We start from the raw sequence: 18206 nt of genomic DNA, 5'->3' as shown, positions 1-18206 counted from the left end.
TTCATTAAATATAGAATTATAAAATAAAAGCAAATATAAAAAGGAATGAACAAAATTGAGGCATATAACAATATCTCATTTTATTAATAGAATTTATACAATACAATAATTGATACAATAATTGATTCCAATTCACTAATTTATTCTACTTATTTTCTCCCTTTTGGGGTAAAAAGTAATCAATCATCTTAGGGTAAAATAGTGAGCCTTCTTGGGGAAAATACATCACCAATCCTTGGGCTAAATTTAAATCTTTTTTTTTATTTTATTTTTTTATACCCCAACAAGAATATTTTTACCCACAGTAAAAAGTTTATGGAGTAAAAAAAAACAGATTTAAACTTATCCTAAGAGTTGATCACTTCCCCAAGTCGGCTACTCACTATTTTACCCCGAAGAAGTTTGATCACTTTTGCCCCCAAAGAGAATATTGAAAAAAAGAAAGAAAGAAGATAAATAGAGGGAGAGAGTGAGGAGGAGAAAGTGAGATGGTGTGAGAAAATAGGTAAGTATGGAGGAGTATTTATAGGTGGAAATGATAGTGTAGGTTATAACCACCATAAATGTGGTCAAAAAAACGTGTAAAGTTTGTAGAAAACGTGTGGGTTGAAGGTCGAAAACCTGACCACCGTCCAAAAAACGTTTGTTCTTCAGTTGTGACCACCGGCTAACGTGCGTGAGTTAACTCGTGCATAGGCCCGTGGTGCGTGACTTAAGTCACACAGAGGTTAGAAGGTGCGCAAGTTAAGTCATGCAGCGTGACTTAACTTGCGCAAGGGCATTTTTGGCATGGCTGCAGGGCGCGAGCAAAATGTGCTGGGTGAAGAGCAACATTCATATAGAAGTGATTGCATTGCATTTGATAATGGAAGATTGCTCTTTAGGCACCCTGATTACTCTTGGACACTCATCGAATGGAAGTTAACCGTGGTTCGTTAATTTTTAGGTCGGTTGAGTCACTTTTTAAATCAGTTTACTATATTTAAAAAATTCATCCAAATAAAAGTTAACTACCGTTAAGCTAACGTCTAAAGAGCAATTGTCTTGGAATGGTATGATGATGCAAAGGTTGTTAAAACTCAGTTGGGGAACATGGAAAATGACAGAGAAACACCGACAAAAGTATGACAACTAAATTTTCTGATCCTTATTCCTATCATCACACTGTTTCTTCACTTTCCTACAAGTTAAATTTAATACTGTTTCTGTATACAATTCTTCTAAAATCCATAGATGTTAGTTTTTTAGTTGTTATTTTGTTAGTAGGAGATTATAACCCTTTCTTTTTTTAGCACTTTAACCCTTATGTTCCTTCTTCCTTGAGGTGGGAATAGAGTTGAGCTTTGCAAATCCTAAGTTTGATATGTTCAAAATATTAAGGTCCAAACTTGACCGGTTAGGCGGGTTACCTATCATAAACTTATTTTTCGGTGAGTTTGGTTAGACTCGACCTATTACTGTCATAGACTTATTTTTAAGCTCAAACTTGGTATGTCAATAACAAATAGTATGATACAATTAAAAATTTCAAACACAATATTTAATATGAAATCAACTATCCAATGAGCCTTTGGCTCCTATCATTCATGATAAAAATAAAATTAAACTATTCAATTCTTCTTCTGTCAGTTAGGTTCCCTATACCTTGCTTGGAAGTGTTGGGATACTCTGTTCATTCCAGAAAAAGTTTTCAGGATCAACTGCAGTTTTAACCTTCACCAACCTTTCAAAATTTTCACCAAAGTACTTCATTCCATAAACCACTCCATCATTGTATGCATTCTTATCATGACCATTAATACCAATATCAAGGTCCCTATAGTTCAAATAAGCACTCCTTGGATTTTTGGACACAAATGGTGTCATGTAACTATACATCATTCTAATCTGACTTATAAAACTCTTTTCCATACCAGCTGCTGAATTTTCCCAACTCGCAGTATATTGAATTTTGTACAGATTCCCTGCACGGTGAGCAAATGCAGTAGCTGCGGAGGATATCTCACTCATTTTTCCTCCATAAGGATTGAAAACAAGCTCAACTTTTCCAAGTTCAATCAATTTATTCATAATCCATTTCAATCCGTCTTTAGGAATTGGTGACTTTACATAATCAGATTTTCTTTTGCTGAAATGCACTTTGTAATGGCTTCTGTCAAGAAGTGTAATTAAGGATGATCCATCATTGTAATTAGCCCAATAAAATACAGACTCAATCCAACTCATTTCCTTGCATATTTCCTTCTTTAGTCCCAACAAAGGAAACTCTTTCCCGAATAATGTTACAAGTTCATCAGCACCTCCAAGAAACATAGCTTGAATTGAAGCACTTACAGTTTTCTTACCCTTTACGATCTTTGAATTCACAGGCTGCAATACTAGTCTCATGAAAAGCCTATCGTCTGTATGCGGCGCAACTTGTTGCCACTGGAAAACAATGTCGGTAGCATTCTGCTCCAAACTCTTGTCTACTTGAAAAACTGTAACCTTTTCTGGTACCGAAACAAGTTTAACCGTGTACGATAAGATAACTCCAAAACTTGCTCCTCCACCTCCTCTAATAGCCCAAAAAAGATCTTCCCCCATAGTTTTCTTGTCAAGAATTCTACCATTGACATCAATAATTTTAGCATCAACAATATTATCAATAGATAACCCGAATTTTCTCATCATGTTACCATACCCTCCTCCACTCAAATGGCCACCAACACCAACAGTTGGACAAACGCCGGCAGGAAAGCCATGAACTTTACTTTTCTCCCATATCCTATAATATACTTGTCCGAGACTTGCACCGGTTTGAATGATAGCAATCTCATTTTGTATATCGACGGTGATGTTTTGAAAATTGAACATATCAAGGATAATAAAGGGAGTATCAGAGATATACGAAATACCTTCAAAATCATGACCTCCACTTCTAATTTTGAGATGAAGACCAATGGTTTTTGAGCAAAGAACAGTGGCTTGTACTTGGTCTTCATGCAAAGGGGTGATGATAAGTAATGGTTTTGTGGTGGAGGGGGTGTTGAACCTAGCATTTCTAATAAAGGCTTGAAAAATAGAGGTGTATGATGCATTGGTTTGGGAATAGACTATGTTGGAAACTTGATTTGGTTGGGTAGTATGGTTTTTAAGACACTGAAGAAAAGTGACATAAATGGACTCACTTGATGGGGCTGCATGAGAATTAGAAACATGTACAAGAAGAAGTATAATAAAAACAGAAAGAAATGGAACAGAATTTGATTTATCCATTGCAATTCTGGAAATGGTAGTAAAGAGACATAGGATAAGGGTGGTTGAAGTTAGGACTTTATACAGAAGACATATTGGACCACAAAAGTTTGTGTCTTTGGTGTGTATTAATTTTAGTGTATCCAGCTCATTCAAGTCTATCTGGCAAGCATGCCAAAAATGCTACAAGTATACATGTCATTGTTTTTTCTACAGTAATCATTTTCTAGATTATTGATGTACTTTATTCTCATTGGCCATTTTGGACTCATGAGAAACATGCATATTTGCATATCATTGGGAAAAGAAAAAAAAAACAGCACAGAACAAAACAAACATTTCACAATACTTAATAATTCTGGTGCAATACATGTCTGCAGCAATATCAGCAATAATTGTATTTTTTTAAGGTTTACACTTTGATTCTGTATCTGGAGATGTGACTCTCATCAACACAACTCAATCTGGTTAGGTACATAAGAGAAGATAAACTGAACATGATTTTTAAATGTTGAGGGTATCTCAAGATTCTTTTTTAAAGCATGTAGTCATTTATTTTATTTGAGGGAGATGATACGTGCCATAATATATATCAAATTCATTCTCATAAGTCATAGCCATGTATTTGAACGTTCCAACTTCCAACTGATCGATTTATTTTATTTGTGGGAGCTGATTCGTTCCTTAATAAAAAACATATGCAGTGGTTGTAGACTTTTGATCAGTTTATTTTTAGTTGACTGATGATCATTATTATAGACAATGGTTGGGACAGATACTTTGGATTGGGGGAGATAACCGAGAAACTGAAAATCCCTTACAGGGGAAGTTGGTATTTGATCGAATTTCATTGTAAAATGGTAATAAAGGATATATAGAAATAGAGATGAAATAGACTAATAAATGATAATTTATTTCATTCTGAATTCTGCAGCATGCCAAATAGCAAAAGCTCAATACATCAAAGAGGGAGAAAGCTTTGTGTAACAATGTTGCAGAATGTATAACCTCCTAATAGTGAGCAGTTGCTGACTCAATTGCTTCTAAAATTACTTTCAACAGAGAAAAAAAGTAAAAACAAGTCTGTAAAGGTAAAATTGTCATGGTAAAAATGCAGTGTATTAAATATTAATATTGTAAAAGTGGCGTTTTAATTGGTGTATCAAAGTCAATTGAATATTAACTTCTCTGAAGCTTGTTTGGACAGAACACATACTCTTAGATCAATAGGCAGATAAATGGAGCTGTTGAATTTAGAACACTTTGGAATTTTGGACTAATTGCCATTGACTCAAAATGTTGAGTAAGTGTGTTTTTCATTATTTACTTATCTTTATTGGATTCATAGGATCAAGTTATGATGCCCAGTTTCAGCAGCATTATTTGCAGAGAAGCTTAATTTTTATAGCCTCATCACCAATGGTTCTTTTTCTTCCCAATGTTCACACTTTCTTGCATGTGACTTAACCCTCTCCGCTGAATTGTTCCCAGAAACCTTAAAAATTCAACCTGGAAACTCCTAGTGCTAAAGAGAGCTACATTTTTAACTATGTAATTAATAAATGAAACTTAATTTGATTCTGATAACTTAAAAGATTAGTATCGCACGTCAAACTAAGACATATTTGATGTTTGAGATCTCACATCAATTAGTGATATGATCAAATAAGTGGTTGCTTATAGGTGATAGACAGTCTCACCTTAAAAGTCAGTTTTGTATGTTAAGTTAGACTCAAATCAAATTCAAAGATTTGATTCAGTCTCCTCTGCAGAAATATGTAAGCCAGTACTATTATATATAGAGGAATTACTTTTGTATGAAATTCGTTGTATTTCTTTCCTTCCTCATCTGAAACCACTTGCCAATGTGATTGTTACTACTTACTGATCTACTGACAGTAGCTTACCAATTTTCAATTACAATTTCCTTTACATGGACACTAAAGTTTTAAGCAAATAAACAGTAGAGTGAATATTCTTTATAGGATAGTTAATCTAAATCCGTGTATAATTACAGTAATCAGATGAACAATTCAAGCATGAGAAACCATACAATTACCACCTTTACCATAAGTTTTCCACGCATGCTGGAAAGTAACACTTTGTCGGCACTAGAGGTACTGGCACCGGAGTCGGAACCTGCAATCATTGAAGGAAAGACATTCAAAATTGAATCATACAACATATATTTCATAGAAGAGATCAATTTATCACGATATTAAGAAGTTCTCTTAAGGTTTGTTATTATAATCAAATTATTCGGCAAATCAGTAGGAAGTAGGAACTAATAGGCCCACCAATAACACATGAACAAACAAATGCATCAAACAATTTCATAACTCCATCCTCTATTACTTACCAGGGTGAGTTGGAATACTTTGTTCATTCCTGAAGAAGTTTTCTGGATCTACTGCAGTCTTGATCTTAACCAACCTCTCAAAATTGCTACTGAAATACTTCATTCCATAAACAACTCCTTGTTCATAACTATTATTTCCAAAATCATTAGTACCAATATCAAGGTCCCTATAATTTAAAAAGGCTCTTCTTGGATTATTGGAAACAAAAGGTGTCATGTAATCATACAGCATTCTAGCCTGATTTGTAAAATTATTTTCTATATCAATTCCAGGCTTATCCCAATTCACCGAATACTGAATCTTGAACAGATTCCCTGCACGGTGAGGAAACGCGGTAGCATTAGATGCTATCGAGTTCATTTTTCCACCGTAAGGGTTGAAAGTCAATCCTACTTTTCCCAATTCAATCAGCTTCTTATATATCCCTTCCAACCCATCTTTTGAAATTGGATTCTCCACATAATCAGATTTCCTCTTGAGAAATTTTGCCGAATCAATATTCCTGTCTAGAAGCTCATCTGGTTTTGAGTTGCTACTAATACCCCACCAAAGCGCAGAACCAATCCAACTCATTTCAGAACAATTTTCTTTCTTCAAACCAAGAGAGGGAAACTCCTTCCCTAGAAGTGTAACAAGTTCATCAGCACCTCCAAGAAACAAAGCCATAACTGACACTCTAACAGTTATCTCCCCTTTTACAACCTTAGAACTCGCAGGCTGAATATGCAGCCTCATGAAAAGCCTATCATCGGTACGCGGCGCAACATTCTGCCACTGCAACACAAACTCAGTGATATTCTGATCCAAACTATCCAAACTCTCCTCAACACGAAAAACAGTAACAACTTCAGGTACTTGAACCAATTTAATACTGTATGATAAAATAACTCCAAAACTTGCTCCTCCACCTCCTCTAATAGCCCAAAAAAGTTCTTCACCCATTGATTTCCTATCAAGAATCCTACCATTAACATCAACAATTTCAGCATCAACAACATTATCAATAGACAACCCAAATTTTCTCATCATGTTACCATACCCTCCACCACTCAAGTGACCACCAACACCAACAGTAATACAAACCCCAGCAGGAAAGCCATGAACTTTACTCTTCTCCCATATCCTATAATAAACCTCACCAAGTATAGCACCAGACTGAACCACAGCAACCTCATTTTGTATGTCAACAGTGATGTTCCTGAACTGAAACATGTCAAGAATAATGAAGGGTTGGTTAGAGACATATGAGATACCTTCAAAGTCATGGCCACCACTCCTTACTTTGAGTTGAATTTTAATGGCTTTGGCACAAAGTATGGTAGCTTGAACATGGGATTGTTGCAGAGGAGTAATGATTAGTAAGGGTTTTGGTGTTGAAGTTTTGTTTAATCGAGCATTACGAATATATGCTTGGAGAATAGAAGAAAAAGAAACATTGGTTTGAGAAAAGAGTATGTTGGAGACTTGGTCTGAAGGGTTTGTGTGGTTTGTTAAACACTCAAGAAATGAGGTGTACACTGATTCTTCTGTTGGGGATGCTTCAGAAACAGTGACATTGAGAAGAAGAAGAAGAAGAAGAAGAAAAAATCTAGAAGAATGAACCAAAGTACTAGATTTTCCCATAGTGTAAAAGTGTAACTGTGTCAGTATAACCACGGTTTATTACTTTTTATGGAAAAGACTCGGTTGGTTTTGTTTCTTTGCACATGTTACAACAACATAATAATTGTCAAAAACAGGTTTATATGTCGGCATAGGAATAAAATAAAAAATTATGAAGCTATGATATTATCACTCGATTTTTACAAGACAGCATGCAAAGGAACATAGAAGATGCTGGAATAAAATATTTGAATATCAAGTTCGAAGTCGATAAAAACTTGGCAACATTGTTGTGTCATGTAACAAAGGACTCGAATTTACACTTTGAACTCGACATGTATGACAATATCTTACAAAGTTTTTTCAATTATTTCTTTAAAATGTTGAAGAGTTGTGTTGTCTAGACACACAAAAATTAGACATAGAATCTGACATTGCATAAAAAACAATTTGAATGTGTGTGACCGATAAGAGAAAAAAGAAACTATAAAAGTCGAAAACTGTATATACACACAGAATGTTATGTTGAATTTGTATTGGAGGAATATGGCAGCTAGGGAGCACCTCATAGCTAGCGGACTAGTGAGCGCATGTTTGATACCAAGATTTTGACAAATTAACCGTGATATCAAACATGCACTAAAAGGTTAATGAGTTGATGTCATGTGCTATCTGAATGATACATTTGACAAGGAACAAAATGGAGGAAGAGATAAAAATATACTCCAACATAAGTGTCATTTTCAATATAGGTGCATTGCTCATACTTGTGATAACTATGAATTGATAAAGATTTCTTTCATTCCGTCAAAGAGAAAGTTTATAAAAATATTATCATTCTTTCATTTATCGACTATTTTGAATATCTATTGGATTATTCTTATATGGTCACAAGATCAAACATAAAATTATAGGTACACTCACAAAATATTAATTATACATTTTATTATTTTAATTATTATTTTGATGAAATTTCTTTTAATTATTTAAAAAATAACCAAAAAAATTAATTCTATATTTTGCATTTTCGTGAGTGTCTAAGACATGTGTCCATAGTTTTGTCACTGTGGAGTATAAATTTAGCAAGTGTCTGAAATGCAGTAAATATTTCATTTCCTTGCTTCTCATTTCAAACTTGGTGTGCAGCGGTCAAGGCAGGAGTAAATGCAAACCTACTTAACAAGGACTGCCATTAATATCAGAACAGGGTGCAACTACCTGTGGTTCTTAGCAGTGGGATAGTCCATGCCAAATAAATCAAAATTAAACTTTGTAATAGCTCAACTTAGTCCAATCTATTTATAAATCTAGACCTATATTGTATGTCTCATCTTTCGTAATATAGTACCATAAGACTTCATACCAAAAAAACATAATACTGAGTAAAGTCTTGAATTTTGTGAACATATCATATATATTTGGCAAAATTACATCAGAAGTTCTTTAAGTTATTTAATTAAAGGACCTCTGGTGTAATTTAACGTATATATTTATACAAAGTCTGGTTCTGTTCAGCATATTCCCAACCAAGTGCAGAGGGGAATAAACTGCAGAGTCCCGCCATACCTTTCAAACTTGTGGCAATGAATTGTTTATTCCAATCATATTTCACATTACATTTATTGACTAAACTGAAATATTGAGGGACTCTCTTTAAATCTGACTGTTCTGCATGTCTCAGCACTGTGTAACGGTTGTAAATGATCCATACAATAACATGCAGGGTTATCATAAGAAAGTCTTATAGTACTATATTATCATAAGAAAACAAGTTCAACCACTCTCCACATTTATAATTAAACCTCTGGAAGCATATTTTCGGACCTAAGAAAAACTGTATTTTTGTAGTACACATCCGGACGGCACAAAAATTGTGTTTGTTTTCAGATGTGTACATCTAAGGTGATTTTGGAAGTGAGAAGAGTTAATGCCATATAACATTTATCATAGAAATATTTTAAAAAATATTGCCAACTCATCGGTGGTTCAGGAGTCGTAAAAACTTGTATAGATCTCATCTGGTCTTTGAGCTTTAAAGACAATATAAAAAATCATCTACAACCTGACAACCTCACCAGCACTTTTCCCTCCTAAATCTAATTACCCAACACAACAGCAGGCAGCAGCAGCCAGATTTTGCTCCATCAAGCCAGCCAAATGTAGGTGTGGCTTTTGGTAGATAAGTTAGAGCAGGGTACATGATAAAATTAAATAAATCAGGATATAAGGTAAATAAATAAATACATTTTGGTTCCTTTGAAAAGATGAAACCAAGAAAAACAGAACATTTGTTCTGTTCTGTTCGCATGTCAAATACTACAAAAGTCTCAACAACTCCCAGGATAATTCCCCACTAAAATGTCATCCATTAGCCCTGCACTCCAAGTTCTGTAACTGCCGTCTAATTGTGTGTTTGGAACTGCGGTATGCGATCAACTCAAGCTACTAGTTTTAATCGCAACACACTGTGAAAATAGTGAAAATAATGTTTACTCAATAATTGTTCTTAATTCCCGATTGGATTAATGCAGAACCAGCTGAATTTCTAGCTCATATATACAAGGACTCCATGGCGGATAATTATGTCAAGAAAAATGAGGGAGATTTCTATTTATGGGCAGCGAAACAAAACTATTTCTTTAAAGCATAATTGATAAACAGCTCGAGAACCATTTTAAATCATAACATTCACTTACAAAATAAGGTTCAATAATTACTGAATTATTTCTTACAGCTAAAGTTTACCATTGCATCTTAAGTGGCAGAGGCAGTAAACAAAAATAGGTAAACATGGCACCAAGTGAAGGATAGGATTCCAGACACGTCATCATCAATATATTCCTGGAATAATTCTGTAAGCTACCCTGTCGCAATAGAGTTTCCAGTACTTTCCATACCTGCATGCAATGGAAATTTTTAACTACATGTACATTGTAATGACCTAGAACCATCAAATTTCCTAATCCATTGGTAATAAAAAGTTCAGTTGATGCAATGATAAATAAATTTGGTTTTCAATAATCTATCCATTCAATTATTTATTGCATTGCAGTGGCATTATGAATTGTATATTTCAGAGACAGGCCAAATCTGGTTGAAACGGTAGGCCATTGGTTTCCTATAGATATGAAAAATAAAGCGTATATATTACAATTTAGGCTGTTGGCATTATGAGTTTAGCAAAAACTACATTTTAAAGCTTCAACAAAATCATGGTGCTAACTTGATTTTGACAAACTCACAACCGATCCAAACATGCACCGCCATGACTCATAAAGCAAACTGTTTGTAAGAATAGAATGATATGACAAAAAGAGCATCTGTGGTTCTCTCTGCACATTGAAAATAAAATGTCCAAGAACTATAAGCAACACTAATAGATAGAAAATAATGCTTACTTGGATCTGCATCGATCATCATCCCTTTTTGCTCGATCAAAAAGAAGGATAATAAGAAATATCACGTAGAAATAAGGCAAGAACTGCACAGTAAAAAAGTTGTTAAGGTTAACATTCTCTACAACTTTCAACTGTACAGAGAAATAAACACTCTTCTTACGTGATTGAAAAGAGCTGGGACTGTCCAGAAGAATGCAGCTAATATTTCAGGTACATAATGAAAATGACGAGCTAATCCCCACCTGGCAGGTAGCACAGAAAAAGTAAACTGGTTACTTTGAGAAATAAGACATGTTCTCTAAGAAAATGTTGGGCCAACTAGAAAAATCAAATATACATTATGATATTAAATGCATAAACTATTGTTTTCTTTCTTAAAAGGATGTATAACCTATAGTTAGCAATAATATTTCTATATGGAGGCAAACTATAAATATCAGATTGTAACACATTTTAAGTCAAATGTCCGGAATCCGCCCCAAAAAATAGCGAGTTTAAGCTCTCTCAATCATTACAACAACTTAGTGTTTAAGTATGTTTACATATGCTTCAAAAATAGAATGTTTTTAAGGGATACATACCATCCAGAGGTTAAAAGAAGGCTTCTTTTTGTTTCCCCGGAAGCAGTGGTATATGAGGCTTCTATCTGCAAGTACATTTTCATTATGAATACCTTATGCAAGTCTTACGACAATAAGATTCTCAATCTGACTTGCATTATATAGAAAATAGAAAGTACATTCCAAATGAAAAATAGTAACCCAGTATATTCTATATGCATATTTACCTTTGATGGAGCTTTTCCCCAGACCAAGCTTTTTCCATTTGTCCTACGAAACTCTTGCCTTTGCCTGTCACAATCATAATTGATGTATATGCACAGAATGCCAGCCACAAAAATAAAGAGTGCTAGCTGAAAGACAAGGAAGCTAATTTCAAAAAAAAAGTGGAAAACATTGAAATTTGAAAAGTATATTAGAAATAAGGAAAACTCTGCGGTATAAATAACTACCACAAAACAACAGCTCAAACAGGAAAGGGATGGTACCTGGGTGCCAAGATTCACTGGATGGTTGACAAGGTACATTCCAGGAGATGTATACACTGATGGAACCCAAACCAAACAGCCCCAACAAATATAAAATCCAGCTGCAAGATTTAGGGACACGATAAAGAGGTTTAAATACAATGTATACAATGAACTTATCAATAATATATGAAAACTAATCCAAACATGATAAATGAAATACAGTTGTTATGGAAGATATGATCTTGATCTTAAACTTAATAAACTATGAAAACTAATGACGCCAAAAGAACATATCAGCATAACGATAGGAAAGAGCAAGTATGTCAACAAAAACAAAGATAAAACATATGTGCAGACCTCGATCGTGTGCAATATCCATTGTGTTCCAGTATCCAGCTTCCCACCAGAAAAACTTGGTAACATACACCAGCATTAATGTAGTATTTACAAGCATTGAGTCAGCTACCTTCCCATTTTCTTCATACTATTAAGACAAGAATACGAACAATAGAGAGTTAACCAAAGGATGGAAATTTCACAAAACAAAATTACAAAATAAATTTATGTTCCTGATTCATATACTAGTAAGATCATGTTCATGGAGGTAATAAGTCAATACCAACTGGCCACTATATCCAAAACAACTAAGGAAGTCCAACCACATATAAATATGATTTATATCCCTATCATAAATTAGATCTTCTCAGAAGACAAAAAAAACTCAAAAGTAGATGGCCTCAGCTTCTATGGAGCTTGATTGGCCACCTAATCACCAAGGTCCCCACGTTCAAACTGTTTCTAACTACAAATAGGTATTTAAAGGATTATTCATCTGTGTTTTCCAACTAAATGCTGGATAGCACAATCATTATGCTTGACTTCAGTATTTATACAAAGAATAAAACCTCGTAGACTCAACCTGCTTTATGCAGTAAGTAAGTGCCAGAACAGCCCACGACATCATTCCAAATCTGCAGTTTGTGAAAACTTTTATGTCAAAATATTTTCCAATGCGTGGATAGAGCTCCATACCCTGCAGAATGGCAGAAAGATAGAAGGCCGTCATTTATGGAAAAAAGGTGGAATTAAACTCCACATGTCTAGGCCTGTTATTCATATAAAAAAAAAACATCTCAAGGGATGAATTTTAGTTTATCAAACAATTTCTTGTAATATGGTGAAAACGAAAATTACAGCCATAAAACGTTGAAACATTCATTTCTACAATAAGAATTTCAAAGTTCACATAGTGGCATTATGAACGGAATTTCAGTCAAACCAGTTTAAACAAAAGGATGGGTAATTCTAAAAGAATTTTCCATGCATTATCGGTGCCTACTTGGTTTAGAATGAGAGGCGGTAATTTTAAAGAAAGGTTTGTTGCATCAATGATCCTCTAAAGGCATGACGCCAGTAATCAGACAAGAGAGATTTTTCATGCTATCACTCAGTTTTATTTTAATTTTTTCCATCGTTCACATTCTCTTTCTTAAATCAATGTCAATTTTCAATGCAAATAAATGGATAAGACAAAAAAATTGTTGAGCAGTTTAATCAAATTAAGAAGCAGAGATTAGTTTACCCAGTAAAAATCGATGATTATGTTCCCACTTGAACCAGAATCAGTAGAAGATGGTGCCAAATGACCCTATCAAATATAACACTTGAGTCAGAAAATCCAATGTAAATTGCACAGGAAACAAATACCTTATCATTTCTTCAATTTCACAACAGTCTCACTTTTATGTATAAGAAAATACAAAAGATAAAGCTCCCAAAGCTGAGTGTGGAATATATCTCCCCCAAATGATCATAAACGATTGTTGGGTTGAATATCCCAAACCTGAAACATACATGCAAAAATTACATGTCAACTGTTTTTGAAAAAGTAAAAGAAGCAAACCATCTTGCTTTGTAAGGAAAACCTATTATGTGACACAACTTTCTTGTAGATAAAACACATAATAATTTGAACATAGTTTCTTAGAGTATGTTTTAGGCTTTTAGCCTATAAAAGCATATAAACCTATCTTCATAAAGCCTTGAAATTCAAAAGGATAACCAATTGAGGAGACTAGCAATGAATAATGATATTTGTTTGATTTACCAAATATATCCATCCATCATACATTATCTATGAAGCATTGACACAGACACGGATACGGTACCAACACCAACACATAGACACTGCCACACTGGGAAAATTTTGATCAAATAGAAGTGATCATATCTGTTTGTAATTACCAGTGTCGTTGTCATACACGACTTCAATTTGAAGTGTCAGTGCTACATAGGAGGACATCATATCAAGTTTAATTCTGAGAGAACCTCAACTCAATATTATGTCGTGAGATCTCCTCTGCCAATTTTCATAAACAACACAGAACATCCAAATTGAAATTCAAAAGGATAACTAATTGAGAAGACTAGCAATGACTAATGTTTTTTTCTTCTTGTTCTATCATATGTATATATATATATATATATATATACATACATCAGCCATATTTGACAACTAAGATCATACAAAGTCTTATTCCTAGAAGACAACAATATTATATCTTCAGATCTCCTATGCCAATTTTCTTTTCTTTGTGGGACGAATATATTGGCTGATTTTTGGTCAAACAATTCATTTATTACTACTTGAATTTTCAAAAACAAAACATCACAGAACATCCAAGATGAAATGAAAAATCAATTTAATCGGCAATAATGAATGAATGAATCCTAGCACTGAAACTTATTGAATGAATTTGTGTCCAGTGTCCCACACGTGTCTCCGACAGATGTCAATACATTCAATTAGTTTATTTTCTCAAATTATTACAGATGTCCAAATGTTAGTATAAGTGTCAATGCTTCGTAGCGAATGAAGTCCTATCTTCTTTGTTACTTTTCTCCTTTCAATTAATAAGCGCAGAACCATAAGAACTCACCGCCAAAGTGCAACGTAAGTAACCAAAGTAACTAAATATGCAGCAACACCATTTGCCTGAAGAAATACAAACAACGACGCAACTTGTTACTACAATAAATTAATAAGAAAAAATGTATGTATGTATTTAATTTGTACGCATCGACGATGTAAAATTATTTTACACATGCCTCCAATAATTAAATCGTAACACATAGGTTGTGTTATATCTATTAAAAGGTAAATAATAAAAACAGAACAACACAAGACAAACTAGTATTGTATTAAACAACGTTTTCGTCTTATACGATGTTTGATAGACAAAAGTTATTTTGGTATTTGTCTTGTCTTGTTCTTATCTTCTCACACTTGCCCCATAGTTTGTCCCAAACAGTAAAACCCAGTCTTATAAGTAAGATGTAAACGCCGTAATAAAAAGAGAAAGAGAAAGAGACATACATACCTTATAGAAAGGGCGGTTACCGGTGGGAGAAATAGGACCGTAAACAGTTTCCCCAGGAAGAAGAAGCTGAAGTAAAGCTTCAAATGCAGCATAAACAACAATAATTTGGAAAGAGAGAAGTGTTGGTTTAGGCCATAGATTAAGAAAACCTTGTAAACCATTATTGTTCAAATAATCAAATGTCTTCAAAATTGATCCATCCATAGCCGTCGTCATTGTATACCATCTTCAATTCAATTATTAATTAGATCTACTAATTTGTTTGAAATTATTAATTAATTAACTAAGTAGACTTACAGTAGATTGACGAAAGGAGGAGCAAGTGTGAGAAGAGATATCATAGAAGCATAGGTGACGAGTGGTGAATGTACCGTTTCGGTCTTCTTCGATTCCACCATTTTCGATCTTCTGCTTCCTACTAGCTACGACTTAAATTGTGATACATATGAAAATTGTGATAATTATTGAATTAATTTAAAAAAAAAAAGTAGATTATCATTTTTTAAATTAAATAAATGAAAATGAAATTAAAAAATAAAAATAAAAAGAGAAAAAATAAAAAATAAAACTCAAATCTTAATCTTTTATTTCTTCTTCCTCTCAATCTCAAGAACAAGAACAACAATTGACCCATATGAGAGGTCCATGTACACCAATTGACCCTTATTCTTCTTCTTTTTCCATCTCTTTCTCTGGCCATCATCAATTCCAACAACAACAACCATCCAAAAAACGCACCAGCAGTTGCTCCAAACCAATACCTAAACCGGCCACACCATAGCTGCCACAACCAAACAGAAACTGCTGCTAACATCAGCAGTCTCAGCCCAGCCGCCACCGACATCTTTCTCAAAGACCTGCTCCTACCCTTTTCAACTATGATGATAAAAACATTGAATTTGAGCAATTTAAGATGATTATTGAAATGAGTTTTGAAGAATTTGTGTTTTGTTATATATGATCTTAAAGATTGTTGCTTTGAATTGAACATAAATCCCCCTTTCAATTCAGAAAGGCTGTTCTATCATTTCATTTTTTACATATCCCAGATTAGAAATCCTGAATATTGATTCAAAAGCACAAGAAAAATCAAGGAAGCATTTAAATGTAGAGAGGTAGAAAAGAAGTTAGCAACCTGGAATTTAGGACAACAAAGCCTGCAAGGTGTTGATGAATATCTAGGGTGTGCAGTGGCGGAGCCCGACAAAAAAGTTTGGGGTGGCCGGCATCCCGCCATCAAAATAAAATAAAATATATGATTTAAATTGACTATATATAATGAAGAATGATTTAAATTGACATACTGTTTATGCATAATATGAAACAACACAATCCCACTACAAATCTACAATGAATTATTCAAATATTTTCCTTTACAAAGCATTTAGTCTATTAAGTGTCAAAGTTTAAACTCTAAAACAAAGAATACCAGACCATCTCCATACCGCAAAACAAGACATAACTAGGTTTAACAACAGATGGAAAACTCAAGGCAATTACATTCAATTTCAATTTCAATTAAAGAACAACGGATGGAATTGGAAACCAGTGGCAATCAACTAAGTTACTAAAGATGGAAAACTCATGGCAATCAATAAAGAACATGTAATCATCATATCAGAATCATAATTAATTGAAGGAAATTACATTCAATTTCACATTACCTTACAAATTACAACAATTAGGGTTTGTTGTGGAGAGAGATGAAGATAGCTGAATCGAAACAGTAGATGGAGGAGGATGCGATGGTGAACCGATGATGGATGGAGGGAGAGTGGTCGCAGTCGCAGCTCGCCGGCGGTGGTGTGGTTCGGTCCGGTCGATTTGCTTGTGGTGGAGAAGAAACAGAACGTGTTCTCAGATGAAAGAGAAAGGGAAAGAGGAAATGAAAATATTAATTTTAATCAAAGATATTATATGAAAATATTAATATTAACCAGGGGTATTATAGTCATTTCCAGTATAGGATGGGGTGGCGGTGGCAAAGCTAGGTGTTGATGAAATCATGTAATGTTTTTATTTTTTAATAAATTCACCAAAACGGTGAGAAGATAAGCTCAAATCAAACAAACCCTAAAGAAATGAATGTTTGGGGGCAGTAATAATAACATAAACTCTAACATGAGAATGAGCATAAAAAAAACAAGGATCTGAAAATTAGGTTTAAGAGAATGAAAGAGACGATTAGTTGAATTAGATATATGAAACGAACGCAAGAAGAAATATTCAAAGTGAAAAAAACGAACTTTTTTGAATTTGATTGATTGAGTCGGAGAGAATCGAAACCTTGAAAAGATGAAAGACGAAAAGATAGATCTTCGTGCGTAAAAACGATGGTGCCAAGCAAAGCTTCAAATATAACACTCTCTCTTTTTTTTTTTGCTTGTTTTCCTCGGTATATTATATATATAGAGATATTTAATTTATCAGTTATTCAAACTTTTTTGAGAGGTGAAATATAAAAAATATAAAAAATAATATTTTATTTAATACGAGATTGAAGAGTAAACAGTAAAGAGATAATTTTAAAAAAGGTTAAATATGTTTTTGGTCCCTATAAAATAAGGACCTTTCAAGTTTAATCATTACTTAATTTTAATGGTTCTTTTAGTCCCTAAAAAAAAATTCTGCACTCAGTATTAGTCCCTCCTCAATTCAAATTTGTTTAATTTATGTTTAAACTCTTGAGTTTTTTAACAAATTTTTACAGACGTGTTAAGAACATTACTAAAAGTTCCTATGCAAAAAATTGTCACAAAATTTGATTTATATGTCCAGATTTTGTTAATTTTATCTTTAACTTTTGCCGTTTTAAAAAATTCATATTTAATTCGTTTCATGTTAAAAAATTTTAAATTTTAGTAAATGAACATTTCCTAGCGTTCAAAAATTTAAGAGTTTAAGGATAATTAAACAAACTTTGTTGTAACAGGGACTAAAATTAGAAGTAATTCTTTTTTGTATGAACTAAAAAACCTATTAAAATTAAGTAAGGATTAAACTTGAAAGGTCCCTATTTTATAGGGACCAAAATAGTTTAATTTAAGTTCCTTCAAAAAAATTAAGCTAATAGTTAAATTTTTTAAAGAAATAATTATTAAATTTCATAAAAAAGTTGTTGATATAGGCCCGTTTGGATCACCTTATTTCAAAGGTAGTTTATGAAGATACGATTTTAGTTAATGATAGCTTATAAAAT

General features: G+C 33.5%; 3 protein-coding genes across 11 annotated transcripts; all 3 read right to left on the bottom strand.

The window, feature by feature from the left end:
• Positions 1-1490: 1490 nt before the first annotated feature.
• On the bottom strand, positions 1491-3456 carry LOC112421407 (berberine bridge enzyme-like 21). Its single transcript, XM_024783093.2, has one exon. The coding sequence runs from the start codon at positions 3256-3258 to the stop codon at positions 1639-1641; it is 1620 nt and encodes a 539-aa protein (XP_024638861.1). The 5' UTR covers positions 3259-3456; the 3' UTR covers positions 1491-1638.
• A 1556-nt stretch (positions 3457-5012) lies between these two features.
• Positions 5013-7864, bottom strand: LOC25493364 (berberine bridge enzyme-like 21). Its single transcript, XM_024783091.2, has 2 exons — positions 5597-7864; positions 5013-5376 (listed from the first exon to the last, which is right to left on the bottom strand). The coding sequence occupies exons 1-2, from the start codon at positions 7218-7220 to the stop codon at positions 5258-5260; spliced, it is 1743 nt and encodes a 580-aa protein (XP_024638859.1). The 5' UTR covers positions 7221-7864; the 3' UTR covers positions 5013-5257.
• Positions 7865-9833: 1969 nt separating this feature from the next.
• LOC25493363 (7-dehydrocholesterol reductase) lies at positions 9834-16905 on the bottom strand. 9 transcript variants are annotated; one of them, XM_024783097.2, is made up of 15 exons: positions 16672-16904; positions 16143-16185; positions 15305-15435; positions 15008-15233; positions 14567-14622; positions 13368-13470; positions 13210-13275; positions 12547-12660; positions 11985-12111; positions 11646-11746; positions 11385-11510; positions 11179-11243; positions 10758-10839; positions 10598-10680; positions 9834-10096 (listed from the first exon to the last, which is right to left on the bottom strand). In XM_024783097.2, the coding sequence occupies exons 3-15, from the start codon at positions 15403-15405 to the stop codon at positions 10030-10032; spliced, it is 1317 nt and encodes a 438-aa protein (XP_024638865.2). In that variant the 5' UTR covers positions 15406-15435; positions 16143-16185; positions 16672-16904; the 3' UTR covers positions 9834-10029. The 9 variants fall into 9 exon arrangements, with proteins under 9 accessions (XP_024638865.2, XP_024638866.2, XP_024638862.2 ...); XM_024783098.2 differs by having other exon boundaries at positions 15305-15429; XM_024783094.2 differs by having other exon boundaries at positions 15305-15429; positions 16143-16904.
• Between the last annotated feature and the right edge of the window lie 1301 nt (positions 16906-18206).

Source organism: Medicago truncatula, chromosome 4 (assembly GCF_003473485.1).
Source record: "Medicago truncatula cultivar Jemalong A17 chromosome 4, MtrunA17r5.0-ANR, whole genome shotgun sequence".
Taxonomy (NCBI): domain Eukaryota; kingdom Viridiplantae; phylum Streptophyta; class Magnoliopsida; order Fabales; family Fabaceae; genus Medicago; species Medicago truncatula.
This window is presented reverse-complemented; position numbering and strand designations above follow the sequence as displayed.